The 22137-nt window shown below is 40.3% G+C and overlaps 2 protein-coding genes across 2 annotated transcripts; one reads left to right on the forward strand and one right to left on the reverse strand.

Annotated features, from left to right (window-relative positions):
* Nucleotides 1–993, reverse strand: LOC128738607 (uncharacterized). The gene is made up of 2 exons (XM_053833880.1): nt 897–993; nt 1–842 (listed from the first exon to the last, which is right to left on the reverse strand). Exons 1-2 carry the CDS (start codon nt 979–981, stop codon nt 295–297), a joined length of 633 nt encoding a protein of 210 aa, XP_053689855.1. The 5' UTR covers nt 982–993; the 3' UTR covers nt 1–294.
* Nucleotides 994–2098: 1105 nt separating this feature from the next.
* On the forward strand, nt 2099–20857 carry LOC128738606 (uncharacterized protein CG5098). The gene is made up of 9 exons (XM_053833878.1): nt 2099–3129; nt 12202–12412; nt 12749–12889; nt 12961–13277; nt 13341–13800; nt 13884–13974; nt 14032–15032; nt 18747–19670; nt 19785–20857. Exons 2-9 carry the CDS (start codon nt 12347–12349, stop codon nt 20184–20186), a joined length of 3402 nt encoding a protein of 1133 aa, XP_053689853.1. The 5' UTR covers nt 2099–3129; nt 12202–12346; the 3' UTR covers nt 20187–20857.
* Nucleotides 20858–22137: the final 1280 nt, after the last annotated feature.

A 22137-nucleotide genomic window follows, 5' to 3' on the forward strand; every position in this document is an offset into this window, starting at 1 on the left:
ATTAACTATTCTTGTTAAGTGAATTAACTAATAACTATCCTTATAAACTGACATTTTAACTTGAAAGAATGCATGAAAGGAGCTCAAATTCAAAATATACAAACAAAATAATAGTTTATTATTGAATGCAAATGAAAAATAAATAAACGTAAACAAAAAAAAAAAAATAAAATCGATTGGTTAATATTATTTCAGATGAATTCTTTCTACGTTATGTGCTGCTGTTTTTTTTGTATGCCAGAAGGGCATTGGGTTAAAAGGCCACTGCTGCTGCTCTGTATTTGGAGATGTACTTTACCATAAACACGACAGTGGTTTGTGTTCGCTAGATTCAATTACCCTAAGGATTAGATCGCCTAATTCTGTAGTCAGATGATCCATGCTTTTGTCTGCGTTTATCTCCATCCAGTAAGCATCATCCTTCAATGCAAGGAACTGCTTCATAACTTTATTTTGCAGTTCGGGTACCTCGTATCGTTCGTCGCCAAAACCACCCCGTTCCGCCATCGCTTCTGCGGTTAGTGTAAGCAAAATCACAAGATCTGGCTTAGGCAAACCGGCCTCAGGAGCTTTACACCACTCGATATCCAACCCTTTAGCAGCACTGAACGCAACACCAGAATAGGAATATCGGTCTACGATAAGGGTCGTGCCTTCTTGCAGTAGCTTTTCCATTTGCTTTTTAGCCTCCCAACGATTCAGTGAAAACAGTAAATGAATGCCTTCGTCGGTAAAATCATCCTTTCGCATCAGGTAGGAATTAATCAGGGCACCGCATTGAGTTGATCTATCAGGAAAGTTCATGAATTTTGCTTTGCGGCCAGCTTTCGTCAGAAATTCCACTGAGGATGGATCAGTATTTTTATATGTGGAATACCCGATATTTTTCAACTTACCTATCCTTTTGCATTGTGTAGTTTTACCAGCGCGGTCACAGCCTTCGAAAACCACTAAAGCACCTCGTTTCTGAACAGCAGACATATCAATTCGTAAAGTACGATAGCTTTTTATCAGACTTCTGAATTCAAATATCATTTTTCGCGGTTCTTTCAAAGGAATGTATAAATATCACGTAACAAAACAATTTGATGTTTAATTAAGGGTCTGTAGACATCTGACGCCACTCACGTGCTTTCCACACTCTTAAATGGGTTTACTTGTTAACTGGTTGTATTTAGATCAAACTTGGTTGAAAATGTTCCTAAAGTGCATAAACTTAGATTATGAGTAGAAAATCTAATCAATTTTGGCAACTTGCGCCTATGAGAACTGGATATCCAATGAGGAGCACCATCGTCGATGTCATCAACGGCCGACGGCAAAAGAAATTTGTCAACTTGGGTGGAAGTCGATCGGCCACACCTTTAGGAAAGTAAACGAGATCTGTAGAGAAGTGCTCGACTGCGACTGGAATCCGTAAGGACAGCGTAGGAGAGGAAGAGGCCAGAGCCAACAACAACCGGGCTGTAGACGAAAACCTGTCCTGGCAACAGATAAAAGCCATGGCGGGTAACCGTCGGCAGTGGAGATCTTTGATTTCATCCTTTTGTTCTACCCGACCGGCAAACGTAGACATATAACACAGAACAGAAGTGGAAGTCCGAACGATTCGGCGATCAAAACTGGTAACAGAGTCTTTTTAGTTTTTATTTTTCTTTGGGAAGGTTTTCGCATAGAAGCGAATAAGCAGAACACTCGCTGCCAATCGCATAGCAGCGTTCACATGCTTTCGTATGCATTCGTATGCGTTCGTGTGTTTTCGTGGGAAAAGGTGACTCGCTACCGCCAGGTTCGCTAGTATCTGTAGAAAGTAGCATGTACGTGTTTGGATTTCTATTTCCACTTCTGTTCTGTGACTGAGCGGTATGGTATCTCTCTCTCCGTCAGGGGTGATGCGCAAGCATGAAACATAATCGTAATGCGAGTTACCTGTGTTTCAGGTTCTTTGAGTATGATGACATTTCAAAGTTTTAGCTGAAATGCGCAAATGTCGCATCAAAATGCAGATTTCAGCTTCAGGTAAGCTCATTAGCTAAAAACTTCAAGACAGCCACAGCCACACGGTGACAGAAATAAACTTTACTTTCCTCGGTCGATTGAAGAGCAATATCCGTCGAAAACAGCATTTTAGGTGCAGAAAACATATTTTATTTAACGTGATTACCTGTTTTGTAAGGTTGTACCTATCAAACTAAAGAAAGTTTTTCCAACCATCCTCAAAATTGATAGAAAAACGTACTTTGATTTGAATTGGAAAGTTTTAGAAGGTTTTATTTAATTGCAACATTCGGTTTTTGAGTTTGACAGCTCACCGCAAAATAGTAAGCGTTCCGGGTAAGGAATCAAAAATGTGGTAGTGATTCGAGATATGCGTGTGCGTGTTGCGTTGCGGTCAAAAATGGGAACGCCATATTGAACAAAAGGAGAGACGAAAGAATCTACAGTTTATTCGTCGCGACTGCCGTCAAAAAAGTAGAGTGGAAAGCTCATTGTTACTAATTATTGCGAATTTCAACTGTTCAGTAAAGTAAAATCATAACACTCGTTTCTGTGCAGCCAAGTGGCTTGACAATCGGAATTGGAATTTTCAGCCATCCGCAGTCGTCGGATATTTAGTGAAGAAAGCATCTTTGTTGGCTGTGGATTTGCAAAATATATTGCCCAACCTGGCAGTGTTTTCGTTCTGCGCCCCCAAACCGAAATCTCACTCTAGAAGCAAAATGTGTATTGTAGCTTTTCGTTGCACCTTAAATGGCAGATCGATTTTGGTGCTATGATTCTGGTCATATCTGCGGTGAAAGTGTTCCGTCGAAAAATAATACCGGCATTTCGTGAGAAAAGCTTCGCCTCATTTCGTGCATTTAAGAACCCCACTGGAATCCTCCAGTTTTAGTGAGCAGGCCCGAAGGTAGTTTTTTACTTGGAACATTCTTGCTGTCATCCAATTATGACAACGCCACGATATCATTTAAATCTGGCTTGTCATGAATGTGTGAATGGATACAAAGGATGCGATCAATGGGCTTTGTAAAACAGTGTTAGAAATTTTGTGAAAATAGCTCCAAGAGGGATATATAATGTGTAAAGCATACTATCAATAATGAGGAATCCCATCGTTTGTCTAACTTGGTAAGCGAAATAGTTTTTCTGTTCAGTAAGCGAATGAAAGTCCAAAACACAATCTGATAGCCAATGTCAGAATTGTAAACTCATATAATGAGATATTTATTAAAAATTCACTGTTTGGCGTCCTAATATAGCAAATGAGAAGGTCAATATTCTTAAAACTACAAATAAAATGTTGGTTATTTCAATTATTCGTGAATATCAGTATGTTGATTATGACGAGATCTGTTTTTGAATAAAATATTTTATTTCCAGTTTGATGATTTGATCTATTTACTAACGTCATGCAGCTTTATTAATTGAAGTGTGTAAAGTCAAATTAAATTTATTTTTTCTTATTTTCTTTTTGAAATTCGATTTTTCATCGTTTGTAAATTGGGACTTAAAAAAATCTATCTTTTTCAATAATTGTTGCTTTTTATTACCAGCATCTTGCTGGTTCCTTTTTTCATAATTATTATAGGGCATGAAATGCAAACTGTTAACTTGGGCCAATTGTACATCTGAAATTCTCGTAATGCAAGCAACAAACTCCCCTTGTCAACTCACTCCCTATTGTCCCCCAGCCGCTTCCTAATCTATCTTCTTTTCGGTAGCCTTTTTCGTTTATTTGAACCTATCCCTTGTCAATAGCCATCCCGTCCTTTTTAGATCGCTCTCTTGTGTCTTAGCCACTTGTACATCTGTATCGATCGGGCAATCCACAGACAAAACTCATTTTAGATTTTGGACCTTCTTTCCACGTTTGGGGACACCTTCGTTTTTATCAGCCATCCTATTCTGACTTACGTCAATGAACATGTGTGCCAAGTTCTATGAAGAACCGTCCAAACGTTCCGGAGTATGGCGGTGCATACAAACATGCATTCACTATTATTATATGTATTTAGATATTCAGATTGAACCTCCCCAACCTTTTTTTGACGTAGCACTACGTCTTTCAGGAAGGTAGTTGGTATTGGGGGTAATTCCAAAAAATCTCTCGAAAAGTGGTCAGGTTTTGAACGCTAATAGCTTAGTGGTTTCCCGATCGATTTTCAATATTCTTACACCAATCGATTGGAAAGTCTTCTAAGAATTGGCTCAAATGAAGAAAATTATGGACTCTTGATGTTGAGCTATTGAAAAATTGAAAATAATGAACCTATGTTTTACCAGAATTCTCGCTTCGTGATTGGTTGGAAGATTCTTTACGATGATCTAAACCTAGTTCAATTTGATATCTGTGCATGGGAAGTAAGCCAAAACAAGTGACAAAGTTTCCTCATTTCAACAAGATTTCTTAACACCGTTATTAAACGTAGACCATTTTGATGTCCTTGCTTGGGAAGTATGCCAGAAAGAGTGACAAAACCTCCTCGTGCCAACAGATTCCTTACGAACGCGATTAAACCTAGTTCAATTTGATGTCTGTGTTAGGGAAGTGTGCCAGAAAAAATGACACAAGTTCGTTTTCCCAACAGATCGCAAATTCTTTACTGCGAGACGATTAAACCTAGGCGAATTTGATATCTGTGTTGGAAAAATGTGCAACAGCTGTAGTGCAATATAATATGACTCTGTATGAATACGCATGCTTGCCGTTTCATTAGAAGTGTAGTGAAAAGATGTGCTGTTGATAAAATAGAATCGAAATAGTATCCCTTCAACGTGGGTAACCATATGTTGCATATAGCATGTATACATGAAGAATCGAATGATTACAAGCATGGATACATGCTACTATCACTACAAAGAGACTTACGTAGTCCTGCGTCACCTATATATGCGGTCGTGTCTTGTACACAACCCCTCTGATTTTTGTATTTCAGCCGCATGCGGATCTCTTCGTCTTGTAGATTCCTATGATACCCCCACCCGCCTTGTCAATCTCTCTATGCCAGTGGTGCCCAGGTACCACTATGCCATTGTGGTACGCCTCATAAATATCGCGGACCACAATAATCTCTGGCCATTCCTGCGCATAATAAAATGTTAAAAATGTAGCAACAAAGACCATTTTCTAGAACTCATCACAAAATTAAAACCAGAAAGCATTCAGATTCACAGCACGCACGAGGCATTAGGACTAAACTGAGTGACTTCTATATCACCAAAAAATTACTTAAAAGTCAATCCATCAGGTTCAGGTTAGTCTGCGGGCTGCACGAATTGTCTCGAAGGGCCGCAGTTTGGCCATCACTGCTCTATGCTGATTGTATTTTGTCAAAGAACATGTGTGCCAATGATGAAGAACCGTTTAGGCGTTCCGGAGTCATGGCGAAGCATATATGCATACTTACGTTTCTCCCAACGCCCCCTCCGGTTACCTTGTAAAAGTCAAACAGCCCTTTTTCCTTATTTTGATTTTTACCTCTGAGTGACGACCCCCTTCTCTTTTTGTCAACCAATGTGTTGATTCTATTATGTATAGGAACATACACTCACCCACCGCTAATATGAAAAACAGCTCGTTCAGATTGGGCGAGTTCATTTTTAATCTGAATATTTGGTAACTCTATTCATTTTCACACACGCGTAAGACGCGCACACTATGAACTTGTTGTTTTGATTTGACGAAAACAAACGTTTTGAAAACATCTCAAACTTGCGCGAATTCTAAAGGTTCGGTTTGTATAATACGAAATCGGCTCGGCAGTTTCGACTAAAATGGTCTATTTTGAGTGCTGGAGAGAGATAAGTTGCATATGAGCTATATTGCCAAAGCTCCTGAGCAAGAGGAAACGCATTAAGATTTTTTGCTTTTTTTTAATTTACCGGTCCACTTTAACGTCAATTGTGTTTGACGCTTGATCGGTTTTTGATGTGAACGCATTCATACCACCGGGGTACAGATTAAAAATGTTCAGATTAAAGAAGGTCATACCAACGGGGGTACACGGTATATGGCTAATTTGGCAGAGAACGGTCAATGCGTTCTGGAGTTATGGCAGAACATACATACAGGGGTTAGACAAAATTATCGAGACGGGCGAAATTTTGACAAAAATCAGACGGTCATAACTTCTACAAAATAAGACATATTTAGATGCAACCAATTGCATTCGATGGGGAAATGTTTCTAGTTTCCACCAGAATACAACTTAGAGTGGAATACTGTGGAGCATTTGAAGAAAGTAACCGCGAAGCCAACAGTTTTTAAAGTCTGAAATTACATAGATCATACTTATGGAGTTTTAGATTTGCAATAAATGTTGAATCCTGAAAAAAGACCTGAACCTTATTCTGTATTTCGACAAATCGGTTTGTCAAACGAAAGTAGATGGTATTCTTACGTAAAAGGAAAATGCGATGCGATCGGAGGAAGGGCAAAAATGATAGTAAGGAAGAAACTACTGGCGTAAGGTTGTCGTGGGGACACAGTCACCAATACATGGAATGTTGTCCGTATTGCTCGGGATAATTTACGTAATGTGAAGGTATTTGAATTAAACGAATATGAAATCAACCGATTTAACAACAAGAATGCAATCTTTAAAGATACAACGCCATATCCCAGAATAAGCCAGCAACACATTTTATGGTGCGGCTCAGCCCAAACAGTTTAAAAAGTTCCATTGAGTTGAATTGAATGTCAAATCAACAGATAACGGTGGACAAGAAAAGTATCCGGCATAACATGAGTTCATTTGCTAACTGAACAGGTTGCGCAGGTTTTGTGTATTAGTTTTCTAACACTGGTAATACACCCAGCTAATAAGAATACTAACCAATTGTCAAATTTGTTTTCTTATGATTTTACAACATATAGGTTGTGGTTTCTTTTTTTCTTCAAAGTGCAAACTAGCTGAGTCAATACGTTGTTACATTGTAATTTGTGAACAACCCCTTAATTACACACGCAAAATAATGAAACACAAAACACAGTTTTCGGGTTATTTCTTTTGTACAGAAGTCAGCAACAGTGGTAATTAACGAATATTAACTGAATAGAATTTCCGTGACGTTACAACGGAGCTACGTGAAAAGCACAGATTTGTAACGTCACGAAAAATAAAAGCTGTTCAAAAATTAACTCCATCAATTATCGAAATTTTGAACATGCCAAGTTATTCAGTATTTATATGTTGTCAAATTATAGAAGAAAGTGTTGAGACATGGTTTGAAGAAGAGCAGAATTTTAAATTTTTTTTATCAGTAGAACCGAAAAACGAATTTCTCGTTATAACATCACGCTACATAGGGTACGGGAGGGTATTTTCAGCCCATTAACCGGTAGCCTGAATAATATTCTTGAATTACGTTGAAACTAAATTCAAGACAAGATTTTTATACCAAATGATAGAATAACATTTACTGAATATCGGAATGCATTTTGGTCTTAATGAAACGCTACTGAATTTGAGTTATAGTCGCGACAGTTAAAAAGCAATCCCCTAAATAACTCAATGCGTGGTATTCTGCGTGCGCCTACCGTGATTTCTTAGCTGCAATCTTCTATACCTATAAAAATGGATTTCTGTCTGTCTTTCTGTCTGTCAGTCTGTCGGTATGTTCCTTATAGAATCGAAAACTACTAAACCGATCGGCGTGAAAATTTTCATGTTGGGGTTTTTGGGGCCGGGGAAGGTTCTTATGATAGTTAGAGACCCCTCCTGCCCCTAAGAGGGGGGGGGCTCCCATACAAATGAAATACGAATTTCTGCATAACTAGAGAACTAATTAAGCAAATTGATCCAAATTTGGCATGTGGGGTTTATAGGGGGTAAAATTTTTTCTATGGTGAATTATGACCCCTCACACTTTTATTTACGAGGGGGGGGGGACTCCCATACAAATGAAATACAAATTTCCTCTTAACTCGAGAACTAATCAAGCAAATGGAACCAAATTTGGCATGTGGGGCTTTTAGGAGGCAGAAATTTTTTCTATGATGAATTAGGACCCCTCCCCTGTTGTTACGAAACGACTGGGCAGTTTCGCTCAATGTGCAATGACGGTGCATAAACGTCACACGGACAAATGTCAGGCAGCATTACCTCGTGGCTCGAACTGTCGCATGGAGCATAATTCCATTGTGCTTAAAGTAGAGTCAATAGTCAGTCGCGTTTGTCCTAAATCTAAAGCCTTAAATTTAAAACTAAAAATTTACTTAAATAAAATTGAATTATAAACTATTTTGGAATTGGAACTACCGTGAACTAAAGTGTTTGCTTATTCGTTAGTCAATTACTATTAATCGCTTAGGTAACTATGGAAAATCATGCAATTTATCTTAAACTAAGTGAATACTTATACCCTTACTTATACTTAAACTAATTATAGAGATAAAAGCTAATAGTATGGCAAACAGTATGGTTCTTAGAGCTAAAAGTACAACTAATTCCATGCAAATTAATTAAATAAATAGCTAAAGAAGAAGAAATCGTTTTGGATAAAAAACGGAAGGAAATACGAAACGTAAGCGAAAATTGTACTACCTAAAATCCTTTGTAAATTATCTCAACAATACATTCCAGCTTTGAAGCTGCGTAAAAGCTGCTATCGAGACCTATTATCTTCCCTATCCGAACACAAATGAAATACAAATTTCCTCTTCACTCGAGAACTAATCAAGCAAATGGAACCAAATTTCGCATGTGAAGGTTTCGAGGCAAGATTTTTTTTTCTATGGTGAAAAAGGACTCGTTTCCACTTTAGGAGGGAGGCTCCCCTTCAAATGAAATATAAATTTCCTTATAACTCCAGAACTAATCAAGCAAATGGGTTGCGGCCTCGAGATTGTGACAAAGGTCATCCGAGATCCACGATTTATGTACAACACAGTTTAATTTGTGGCAATACGAAGTTTGTCGGGTCAGCTAGTTAACAATAAAGCTGATTGTTGGCATATTGTTGGGGCTTATCAAAGGCTTAAAAACTAAAAACCAGCTGTATCTATTTGAAGAAGCCTGAAAAATTACAATGAGCAAATAGTACCTTGGGCCTATTCGGTGGATTAGCAAAGTAAAGTCTAGGTTCTACATTCCGTTATCGAGACTTGACCTTCTGTTTTTATACGACAGGCTTCGCAGCCAGCTGTTAGATTACAGGACAATTGCAGGGCCAGTTGCTACGATCCTATTGGTCTAACAGCCTCTTTCAGTCGAGATTCGAACACACGACGACTGGCTTATTAAACTAGCATCGTGGATCGTGCCTCGAAGCCAACTGGGAGACCATAATCAAGAGCGGATACATGTAAGCGATTCCCAAGTAACCGCTAAGCACTGAATTAAGCTTGAAAACTGCTCTATATTTGCAAGTTGTATGCTGCCAGATATAATTCAGCATTGTCAATGCGTAGCAGTTTCAAAATAGCATTCTCAATGCTGATTTAAAAGTTAGTTGAAGCACTAATATTAGATGATTAGATGCTCTAAGCGAGCTTTATTGCCGTTACGGGCAGCAAAAGAGATTTTGAACGCTGCTCTCACGCTGAATGTGTGATGATAAAAGGAAGAATGCTTCCCTCTCTTTTTATCTCACGCAGGGATGGAAGATCAGCGATTTTGATAAAATCTTTTACCGGTTTCGGTAATACCGGTTAGACAGCCCTATTTTGCACGTTTTAAAAAGTTTTTTTTGTTAGATTATAGTCACTTTAACCAGCTTGGGTCTTTCGTGACTTCTGCGGGATTGGGATTTGAACCCGGGTCCTCGGCGTGAGAGTCGTGAATGCTCACCACTACGCCGGGACTGACCACTTTTGAAAAGTTTAATATACGGTGCTTAAGTGATTAAGTTTAAATAGCTTTTGAATGAATCGTCGGACTTTCAATAACTTGATTTCGATTAAAAGATCTCAACAGTAATTTTCAAATAATAATAAATTGTAAAATATTTCTCATTGGAATAATGCAATGCTATGTAGCAAAAAGATGTTTTAAATAGTTTTTTTTTCATATTTCTTCATGTAACTGTCAAACCACATGCCCAATCATCATGAAATTTGGAGGTTGTGACTTCTAAAGGCTCTCCTTTCATATGCAATTAATTTCGTCCAAATCGATCGAGGGGCGCCTGAGAAAATGTGAGTCGGAAAAAAAGCGTTACGTACACACACACACACACACACACACACACACACACACACACACACACACACACACACACACACACACACACACACACACACACACACACACACACACACACACACACACACACACACACACACACACACACACACACACACACAAGGTGGGTAAAGAGAAAACATATACCTTTGTTCAAAGTACATTTTGCACTCTGCAGTTATTCGATTGTTGAATAAAAAGCGTTTAGTCTTTTTTCGTGCGTAATCGAACTAGTTTTATTGCGGTAAATCTAAACAATTTCCATAATCCACAGCTTCTAATCGTACAACAGAATGGTACCAGACATTCGGCCCGCAGCACCTTTTTTCCATTTCCAGTTTTTCGAGTGATTCCTATTCCTTTAATACTATATATTTATATAGGGTACGGGAGGGTATTTTCAGCAGGTTTATAAACAGGCTTCATTCTCAGTTTTTTTGCTCAGTAGATGCTCATTTGACCGCAGCGCCTCAACGAAACAGAACTCGAAAAAGTAGTATAAAGGGCAATTGTAGAGCTAATTATTATCTACATTATTGTTGACGAAAGTATAGTTCTATCTTTTGTATTTACAGCGCTATGCTATTGCTACCCCATTGGTATCCAAATGAGCGCTCTTTTTGCTACCAACGGGGTAGCAATCGTAAGCACCGTAAATACAAAAGATAGAACTATACTTTATTCAACAATAATTTTGATAATAATTGGTTCTACAATTGCCCTTTATACTACCTTTTCGAGTTCTGTTTCGTTGAGGCGCTGCAGTCAAATGAGCATCTACTGAGCAAAAAACCGAGAATGAAGCCTGTTTATAAATTCAGCCTATTTGCTTTTTCTTTCGCCAATAAAAACACTTTGCCGACATACAATTTTAATATGTTATAACTATTTTCTCAAGATTGTAAGTAATCTACTATTTTTTATTCAAAGAACGTCAAAACCACCTGTTCTTCCACTAGAACTAGGCCATAAGCCGAAAAAATAGATGCCATCGCTTAATGGGCTGAAAATACCCTCCCGTGCCCTAGTAGAAAGGCTACAGGCAAAGGGCCATTGTAGAGTTAATTATTATCTAAAGCTTGCTTCAGATAGTATTGGAACAAAAACAATTGCGTGTATTTCAGATCTTTTTTTTCCACAAAAGTAGCATTTTCAAGAAAAAATATACTTTCAAGAAAAAATATGGATAAAATTATTCGTCACGGTTTCGAAGGAATTCTCAAACTTTTCCTGTAATATGGCTCAATAGGCGGCGCCTTCGTCCATCGTTTTGGCTACCTTATTCCACCAGGTCTTCATCTGATTGAGGTCTTTGACAACTTTTCCCTTTGCCTTGAGTCTTCTCTTCATGATTGCCCAATATTTCTCAATAGGGCGGAACTGGGTTGCTGCGTTCGCCGCTAGCTTGCTAAATTCTCTTTTGTGAGAATGTTAAGATAGTTTAGATAATAGGCCGTATGAATAAAAGAGTTAGAGCAAATGCTCCCATAAGATTTACACGGGAAAAGCAAAGCAAACTGTTTTATTCATACGGCCTAATCTATCAGGATAGACTTGGAGATAGTTTTAGAATATGACTAGAAGAATGTCAGTCCAGATCTACAAAAGGCTATCGATTCATTTGCTATCCTAATGAAATTATTGAATCGGCGTTCAATTGACTGCAGCGTGTTAGTTCAAGCGGCCATTATTGATTCAGTTTGCTCTCCGGTCGGCGCGAGATCAAATTAGCAATGCGCTGCAGATCAATTAACCCACAAAAATTTGAACGTCTTTTGGAAAAGTCTTGTCAAAATAAGATTCGAGCTCACAGAATACAGTTTTGATAATTTTATTCTAAACATCTCAACAATATATGAAACTACGAATTTCATTTGATCTAAATGAAGGGTCGGAGAGGATAGGGAGGATATCTTCCCAACTACGCTGATAAATTTTACTACAGTTGTTGAGTTATCTATTGGTGCCAATTTGAGCAAGTAGACTTTAACGACATTTTTGTTTCTCATTTTCACAGAACCGGATATCGTGAATCATCTTTTGTCATTCGTTATAAAACGATATAAGACCTACTTGCTAGCTGATCGGGTGATGGGCGGATTTGCATTGTTGTAATCATCCGAATGAATGTCCTAGCTGCCGAATAGGATATACGCCTCAAAATGTCCGGACACAATCCACCTCACGGACGACTAGGTCAGCCGAATTCTACTTGGAATCCGTTACAGGTAATTGCCCAATATACCAAGAAGGCGTGTTACTACAGTTGAATTATTACGGTTGAGTTTATATTATTTTAAATTACATCATAGTCATATTCTTTCCAAAATGAAAAACAACTTCATTAATACATTAAACATTAATAGGAAAAAAAACTGTTTTGATCCCAACGTTTTTCAAAAAATATGTATGAATACGTGCCACCTACGTTGGAAACAGTTACCGTTACAAAATGGAAGAATAGTTGATACATATCAACTTACTACTGAGGCAACTCAAGCACCTGTAGCGAAACATTTACAGGATTTATATTTAAAAAATTTAATGTTCCGGAATTTTTGCAGGTGCCCTCGTACATACCCCGGCAACCACAACTTGCGCACATGTCCAGCGAAAGGTCTCTGGCGAGATCTCCGCTCACATGGCACACCCCACCTACACACCAGGATCAGCTATACAATTTTATGACTGCAAACCACAAAAATGTAAGGAAATATAATGCAGCATTCATTCAAATCTGTCAACCAAAGCTTTTTTTGTTTGGTCTTTTAACTAGAATTTGGAAATCAATCCTATGCTGCCGAGTTTTGGACGTGGTTCTGGTGTGCCGTTAGGTTCCGTTGATCTGTCCCTTTCGTCTGCATCTCGAAGCACACCATCGCCAAAAGGCAATAGCATGCAACCAGGACCACCAAGCACTTCCCAACAGCAGCAGCAGCAGCAGCAACACCATTCTGCACCACTGCCACAAAACATTCCACCAGTCCTGGGTGGTCCTTCAATGCCAGACCAGAATGATCATTTTCACCCTAAAATGGTGGTCGGCCATGGGTCACAACAGCAGCAGCAGCAACAACAGCATCACATAAATACGTAAGACATTTTGTGGTGAACTGTAGTACTGTCACTAAATTCAATTTAAATTTCATTGCACAGTAATCACAATCGTTCCCCCTCAACGAGCCAAATGGGAAGCGTTATACAATCGACTGCGGCCGCTCTCAAGGATCGTTCCGGGCATAACCTAATGAGTGCTAGCTCCGGGGCCGGCAATATACCTCCAGCATGTAATTTTCTTGGCAGCAGTGGAACTAATAGTCTGGGCCTAGGCTCCGGCAGTGCCGGTGGCAATGGTTATTACAACATGTTGAGCAGCAACAGTAGCGGTGGCAGCGGGGCTAGCAACAATATTGTTTGCGGCGGTGTTGGTAGCAGTAATAGTATTAGCAACAGGCCGCTGGCTGGTCATGCCGGCAATGTACCAACGATGTCATCCGGTGCGATGGGAGCGCCCATCAACGTCAACGAATTCGGCGCGATGATTCCCGGTGGATTGCATATCAAGGATGCCAAACAGATTAATAATGAAGCAACCGGACGAAATGGGCGGGATAATGTGAGTATTATCGACTAATTTTCGTTGTGGTTGGCAAAATTATACCTGAAATTGTTCAGTAGATAACTCACTCACGTTTTCAGCTCTCGACTAACACCGAATCTTCCGATCTGGTCAAAGATATTCTAATGCATGCAATGCAAAGCAATCAAGTTACAGGAACGCCGAAGGATGGTACGCTTTATTCCCTTTTATGATGGCATATTTCGACTACAAAGCGTTTATTTTCAGAATCGTCCATGCGGGTAGCAGCTATTCCTTCGTCTAAAAGTCCCGAGGAAAATCGGCGTAGTCCACCAGCTATGAATACGGTAGAACAATCACCGGTTGCCACGAAGACTAATAAATCCTTTTCGTCGATTTCTGGACACGTGCCATCCTTGCTGGAAACAGCTACCGCTACAGAGAGCAAGAATAGTTCACCTCAGCTTGCCGCTGAGGCGGCTGAAGTACCAACAGCGGTTGTAACCAACCGTGATCGTGTATCTCCGAATCAAAGTGTCACATCAAACGAAGACTCAGTTGACTCCAACTCAAGCAAATCACGCAGACGACGAAAGCCGGATCGGACCAATAAAATGGATTCAAGCGGACTGGAACGAATGCATGAGTTTCTTGGAGGAGATGCGAACAGTGTTGATAAATGCGATAGGATTGACGGAATCGATCCTATGAGGCCTAATATTGCGGTCCGCAACGACATTGCCACCCTTGCGTTAGAGGGAATAAGCAGTCTCAGCCAGGGACTTGCGAGTGATAGTAGTCATAGTCCGCATATTACAGATCTATCCGATAGCACCCGAATAAACCTACAGACTTTGAATGAAAGCAATAGTAATCTCCACGATGACGCAGCTGCTAAGCCAAATCCCGCAGTTAGCTCAGTCATCTCCAGTGTGCTATCGGCTGCAGCAGCCGCAATGGAGTCCGCTGCCACTAGGAAAGACAGCGAGTCCACTTCGGATGATTGTGAAACCATCGATAAAATTGCAGCAATGATTTCCAGCACCGAAATGGATTCAGCTCCTCCTGCTGCACAATCAACGATTCAACTGCCCACTGTTGTACCCACGGTTACGGCGGCGCAAACTAAAGACGACAACGAAGTTCGGAACAGCTTGAATGGTCCATCCCATGGTGAGCTGAGTCCAAGCAAGAGTTCCTTAGTAGCAACACCCGGCAGCAAGAAGGCGGAGTTGCACAAAAACAATGCGGATGAAAGTTACGAAGAGGTATGTGAAGTTGGTTTGTCCCCAAACCAGGCGGTGTTCAAATGCAATATTCACGAATCTTTTTGAGATTGTATGGTATCATGGTAAACCATCAGACGATAATTAGCTAATGAACGTCGTTTTTAACAACAGTGTTACTCGTTTTCGATTATACATACTGCCACAAAAGCATTATTTCTATTAACGAGGTTTTTTCAGGCAATCCAAAAGTTTATGTTTTGATATTAGTTGATCAATGACGCGACCAAAATTGAACAAAAGTGTTTTTAACTTGAAAACACAGTGGGTTGGTTACCTGCGTAACCCTGGAAATGTCCGGAAAATTCTTTTCAATCCGGAATTTTTTTAAAAGTGTGCAGATAGCCTTAAGATGGTGCAATGATAGAATCCCGCATTTACGACGAGTACTTAATTACTTTACTTTTTCGGGGACGATCCGCTAATCTAATCCATACTCAGGAGACGTCTCCCTGTTTCTCGGTCTTGGGCTACCACTCTTTAGTCCCCCCTAACACCCACTGCTCTAGCATTTACGTCAAAAGCTCTCATCCAACGAAGTCGAAGTCGTCGGCCTTTGTCAGGTTGCTAAATATTGTTTTCGTTGGTCTCTCATCCGGCATCCTTGCTACGTGGCCAGCCCATCTTTGTATACTTGATCTATTTCCGGATTCAAGCACCTGCGCCATACTCCTTCGTCTAATATGCCACCACGAAATGATCGCAGGATCTTATGCTCTAAAACACCAAGAACTCGTCGGTCGCTCTCTTCCAACGTCCACGCTTCGGGATCGTAGAGTACCATTGAAAGAAAGCGTCATATAGAGCGCGAGTATTGTACGCAGTCGCAGGCTACGTAATCCGTAGAAGGTCCTGCTGGCAGCCGCTATCCGCCTTTCTACTTCACAACTCACATCGTTGTCACTTGTTACTAACGTACCAAGGTAAACAAATTCGTCGACCACTTCAAAAGTATTTCCATCTATCACCTTCACAGTTCCAACACCAGAAGGGCTACCACACGCACCACCAGCCACCATATACTTTGTTTCTGTAGAATTTATAATGAGCGTAGCTTCCTCCTCAAGATGTGTATATATCTCTTCCACGGCTCAAAGATTAACACCGATGATATCGATTTCGTTCGCAAACCCTAGGAGCATATGAGATTTCGTGATAATGGTACCACTTCTCTGCACCCCTGCCCCTCCACCTCTAATAGCACCATCCAATAGCTTGTTTCAAACCGTCTAACGTCACAAACGAATACAATGTGTCACCTGCTATCCTGACGCTCGAATTTGAACCATCAAGGGTAGCACATATCAGCCTAATCAGTTTTGTTGGAAAACCATGTTCAAGCATAATTCGCCACAGCTCATATCGTTTAACTGAATCGTCCCTCTCGAAAACCGCACTGGTATTCGCCAACAAAGGTTTCTTGCAACAGCCTCAGTCTTAGAAACAGGATGCCGGAGAGAAATATGTATGTAATTATGTATGCAGAATTGATAAAAGTAATGCCTCGGTAATTGCTGCATTCGAGTTGGTGGCCCTTTTCATAAATAGGGCATATGCGACTTTCCAACCGGTCTGTAGGTAGTTTTTTCTTTTGGTATAACATGAGGGATTGCGCAATACAGACGTTCGCTCCCGACTTTCAAAAGTCCGGCGGGTATGCCGTCCTTTTCAGCTGTTTTGCCGTTTTTCAGCTCTCGTTGCTTTTCCAACCTTGTCCAAAGTTGGTGGATCTACAATTTATCTATCATTCTCAATCGTTATCCTATTTCAGTTAACCGCTCCACTTTGTCCATCATTCAATAATGGGTTGAAATATTGTTTCCAACGCCTAGCAACCTCCGATTTTTCGGTAATCAGGTTCCCTTCCTTGTCATTGCACATAAGAGGAGTTCGCATGGTCCGGTTTCTGATTCCGTTGTTCGCATTGAAGAAGCTTCTCGTCTCGAGTCTCTCGAAGCGACTCTCCGCCTTCGCAAGTACGCGATCCCAGTGCTGGTGTCTGTTACGACGGTGAAGTCTTTTTAGGATAGCGGTAGCATCGCGGTATCTCCCTGCTTTGGGGTGTCACAGTTGCAGCCAATATAGCTGTTGGCACTCTGCGGCAAATGGCCGCAGCAGTAGCACCCAACATTTTTCGCACTGTAGTATTGATCGCGTCGTGGCTGTGCCTTCACTGTTCATTCAGGTTTTCTCTAAGTTGTCCACCGAACCGCTAATCAGTCTTCCGAGGAGAGTACTCTGCAGCAACTTCTTCTGCTAATAACCGCCGAATTTCCAGTTGTTGGTTTCGATTTAAATACATACTACGAAAAAAAGGTCCGAGTTGACGTTTGGTCTCCGGAAGGATCGCACGTCTGCGACATTAGAAAAGTGCTTTTAACCAGAAGGGGGTCCATCTGGGAGGCGTCTCCATTAGCGCTTTCCAGGTATGCTTCTGAATGTTCCATTGGCAAAGGTACTACAGATAGCCATTCCTCTGACTGCAGCGAAGTTGATTAGACTCAGGCTATTGTCGTTTGTAGTAGGGTGGAAGCTTTCTGTACCAATAACGGGACCAAAGAACTCTTCGAGTCCGATCTGTGCATTTGTATCCCTTGGGCAGTCTAATGTTTTCTCGTGAAGACCATAAAATTTCTCGAATTTTCTCGGAATGTCTAAATAACTTTTCAATAAAAACATGAATTGGAAAGCAATCTACAAATAACGTAATCGAACAAAAAACAAAATAATCAGTTCAAGTATTAACTACAAAACAAAAAAGCATGCTTCATAAACGCTGCGCGCTTAATGTAAGTGCAATAACGTTAACAAAGTTTTTGTTGTTTATTTTGTGAGCAGCTACACATTTTGAATAGATTTTTTAATTTATTTCTCTCTGAAAAGTCCTCCCGAAGAACCCTTATAAGGCGCGAGACCTATTTACTGTCAGTAGCAAATGTTTCCTAGATGATTGAATGTGAGACTGCCGCAGGCCGCAAGTGTTCGCCGGTGACTCGCCGCCAGAACCGCTCTGAAAATAGCTTAGAAATACCATCTACTAAAAGTATTAGTTTAAATAACATAACACTGGAAAATAAAGTCATGTGGTTCAATGATTACCTAAAACAACAGTTGTACAGATCAGGAACTGAAAGCCACTTGATCCCGCACCTTCTAGCTTGGCTAATAGATCATCCAAATTGGAGTATTTCCAAGTATGGCCACGTAGAGGGACTAGTTAGGGACTTGGGATAGCTAGAGCCATGTTGGGCGTTTCTTCCTAGTTGCCTTTCTTATCCTTTCATATCCTATTTAGGTACATGCGTTTTCCTAGGTTAATTGACTAGTAGGAGTAATGCCTTAATTGAGTGCTAACGAGCGTTAGCGAGTAAAGACAACATATACCCTACATTTGAGCAGGTCAAAGGCCGCGAATATTTTCTATGACATTCATTCAGTCGTGTTATGTGTTATTTCGGTCATTCGTATTTTGACCATTTGTGACTTGGCCTTTCGTTGGTAATCGGTATAACCGATTATACTCTTGAATCATGGTATTATCGAAATTATTACAAACCTACCAAATTTGTGTGTTCATATGCTATAAATTATCGGTCGCAAATGAAAGTTCACGCTTGCTGGTAAATTTAAGTGTTATCTTTTTAATTACACCCCAGTTAACGAAGCGGAAATCATTTATATCAATCCTCCTTTCAGATTGAAAATAAGCTGGAAGAAATGTTCGCCGGGATTGAAGAAACTCTACCGTCGTGTTCGAAACTATCGCCATCGATTGCAGCGAAAAGAGGAGCCACGTCTCCCGGGAAGCCATCCAGCGAGCCCACTGATATTATTGTTCAATTATCGGAAAAGCCGGAGGAACTGGAGAAAATTGCCACGACTAGTTCGTCGGTCGAGGACGAAAAGGAATCATCTTCTAGCGCTAGTGCCACGCAGAAAAAGGTTCCGACGCCTGCCTCAAAAAGGACTGCTGGAGGCACTGGTAAATCTTCGGGCACTCCTCCAAATAAGCGTAAAAAAGTATTAAAGAAGAAACCGGCCCAATCCAAAGGAGCCAGTTTTGCAGCTGCTGAAGAAAGAGCCTCGAATTTCGGTGCTAAATTTGTTAAAAAGTTGCCGAGCAAGGGCAATGGTAAAAAGGGTAATAGTTCGGGAAGTAATGCAAGCAAAAATCTAAAAGTTAAACCGAATGAAAGTCTGACGGAATTGAATGGCAAATATAAAGGACCCTTCGTCCACGTCAAATCAGATGGAAGCCATACAGTAATCAATACTCCTATTAATGACGACGATATGGAGAAGGCTCAGAACAAGACTAAGAAATTCACCAGTGGCATGAACAATTCGGAGAAAAGTAAAATTCGAGGACTACATGTAAGCACGCTAAGCACCAAATACGATGCAGATACCACGGATACTAGCTGGATGTGTGTATTTTGTAAGATCGGTCCGCACAAAACCAGGCTCGGTGATCTTTTTGGGCCTTACATCATCAGCACCAAGTCCAGTGAATTCGAACAGAGCCAAACTGATGTGGACTATTTTAACGTGAAGCGAACGCGAGAAAGTTTAGCTTCGAAATTAGCAACAAAGGCTGAGCCTCCTGGAACGGGATCTCAGGTACGTGTTAATGCGTATTACCTACTATTTTAAAACCTTGTGCCAATAATGAAATGTAACTCAATTAGTATAAATTCAAATTTGTTGTTTGATAAAATGAGTGTTTTCTTTCAGCCAAAATCCAAGAAAAAGAAAATTTCCGAATCGACAGTCAACCGCAGTGTCAGTGAGATCCAGCAACCACTAGCCTCTGCTGCTGCTGTTCCGCCGGATATGTTCTACGGTATGATCAAGGCTGGTGATGATTCCTACGAAGTGTGGATGCACGAAGACTGCCTGGTTTGGGCCCCCGGGGTGCACATCATCGGTACAAGAATAGTCGGTCTTGAAGCAGCCATTTGGAACTGCTGTCGACATCAGTGCCGATTTTGCACTCACCAAGGAGCGATGGTAAGCTGCCTGCATCATGGATGCAGTGAGGAGGCGCACGTGGTGTGCGCTCGAAAAAACAATTGGATGCTGACAGAAGATTTCAAATCACGCTGCCCGCAGCACTCTAAAGCAACCGATTCTTGAGTGACTGGATGTTAGACGGTTAGATGATCTTCGTATTAGCATAACGTTACTTTGTTTATAGGCGCGCGTATTTTTTTTTGTTTATCACTGTGAAACTGTTCTTTGGTGACCCCAAACTCTGGAGGAACATTCTCATTTGCTCAGCTAAAAATTTGTTTAATTTTTGGAAAAAGAGATATTTTTGGTTGCCCAAAAGATATCAAGGTGTGATTTTTATAGTTAACCGAAGAACAAGAAGTCAAAATTCGATTTACAAATGTACATTTTAGCGTGTATATATAGTGAGTTAGTGTATGATATTTTAAATTAATTTTAAAATAGACTTCTACGAACATGAAGATATTTGGCGTGATTGATAATGTACTTTTCATGACAGTATCTAACTGAAGTAATTGTGAACGAAATAATTTATTTAATGAAGCTAGTAACATCTGGAAATAAAATTGGACATAATTATGACGATAGGATAGCTTATTTTCTTTTGTAAAAGGAAGTAAAAGAAAATTTAATACGGACACAAACACTGAAGGAAACCAATTCTTTTGGAGTGAAACTGAAACGAGTACACTACTTGTTAAATGCATGTGATCTAATAACATGTGTGGTATATATTATGAAATAGTGTCTATCCTGGAGCAAAAACCTATATTAAATTCTCGTAAAGTTTTAGTAAGCTCACTTAAAAGCAGCAAATTAATAAAACGAATGAAACGCAAATATGAGATCTCGAAACTAGATTGAATATCACAAAGTTCAAAAGAGAACTTCTTCCAATTGTAGCGCTAGGTACCTAACTGAGAAGTACAAAAAAGTCTCGAGTTTGTTTGTTTTTCCACTTGTATATCTGTTTACATTCCGGAAATCCCTATAATGAAAGCGGAACTAAGTCATTTTCTTATATGGACCTCCCCACTTCCCAATGGCTACCATCTCCCTTTTTAGAACCTCGTCTTGTTTTTCGCAAACGAACAGGTATGCCAAGTTTTAAAAGAAACCGTTCCAGTGTTCTGGATCCGGAGTTATGGAGGTCACGGTGAAAACAAATATAGATTGAAAATCTTTGTATTTTTGTATGTATGATAGGATCTAGCTTTTCTTGAGCCTTAATGGTGGACGGCATTCGTTCGTAATATTTGAATAGAATTTCTGATATCTGTTTGAAAAAGTGCTTTTGATCACCTGAAGGTGCTTTTGAATCGTAATCGTTCGTGTCTGCGTGCAGGATTTGGGGCCTATCACCTATGCATCGTTTCCCTGCCGATGTGGACGTTGATGTCTCCAATGACAATCTTGATGTCCCGTGGCGAACAGCTGTCGTCCGTTGCCTCCAGTTTTGCATCGAACGCTTTCTCGTTGTCGGGTCTGACTTTATGTGGACAGTGCACGTTTATGATGGTGAGTTGAAGAATAATGGCTTTTTATCCTCATCATTCATCCTCTCGTTTACCGCCTTCCAGTGCATCACGCGATTCTGCATATCACTACAAAGCCTATTCCCAATTCGTTGGACGCTAGACCGCTCAGGTAAAATTGGATCGTTCGGCCCTGGTCCTCCACACCGTCTCCGTGGGTGACAAATCTGCAGTGCCACGATACCTAATTTTCGTGATTCTAGCTATTCTAGAATAGAATCCTGTCAACCCCTGAGATTCAGAGATCTGCAGTTCCAGATACCAAGCATCCATTGCATACCGAATGTTCCGAGACGAACTTTCTTGATTGTTCGTAGTAAAGTAGGATTAAGTGTAGAATGCCTTACTAGAGTCACGCTATCGAATCTCGTGATGGGGCTGCCATCTTAGCTTTGGTGCTGAGATAAATTTTTATTCTATACTCCGTACTTCGTTCTTTTGCAGTATGTATCCCTATTGCATAAACGAATTGCTTACTTACTTACTTAGGTGGCTTGCCGTCCTAAGACAAAGCCCGTTGAACAGAGTTTCTCCTTGTA

This window comes from Sabethes cyaneus, chromosome 2 (genome assembly GCF_943734655.1).
Source record: "Sabethes cyaneus chromosome 2, idSabCyanKW18_F2, whole genome shotgun sequence".
Taxonomy (NCBI): domain Eukaryota; kingdom Metazoa; phylum Arthropoda; class Insecta; order Diptera; family Culicidae; genus Sabethes; species Sabethes cyaneus.

Coding starts and splice junctions, on each gene's coding strand:
- LOC128738607 (XM_053833880.1), bottom strand. CDS start 981: ATGTCTGCTGTTCAGAAACGAGGTGCTTTAGTGGTTTTCGAAGGCTGT. Junction 843..896: donor TACACAATGCAAAAGGATAG/GTAAGTTGAAAA, acceptor ATCCATCCTCAG/TGGAATTTCTGACGAAAGCT.
- LOC128738606 (XM_053833878.1), top strand. CDS start 12,347: ATGTCCGGACACAATCCACCTCACGGACGACTAGGTCAGCCGAATTCT. Junction 12,413..12,748: donor CTACTTGGAATCCGTTACAG/GTAATTGCCCAA, acceptor GAATTTTTGCAG/GTGCCCTCGTACATACCCCG. Junction 13,278..13,340: donor CAACAGCATCACATAAATAC/GTAAGACATTTT, acceptor TTCATTGCACAG/TAATCACAATCGTTCCCCCT.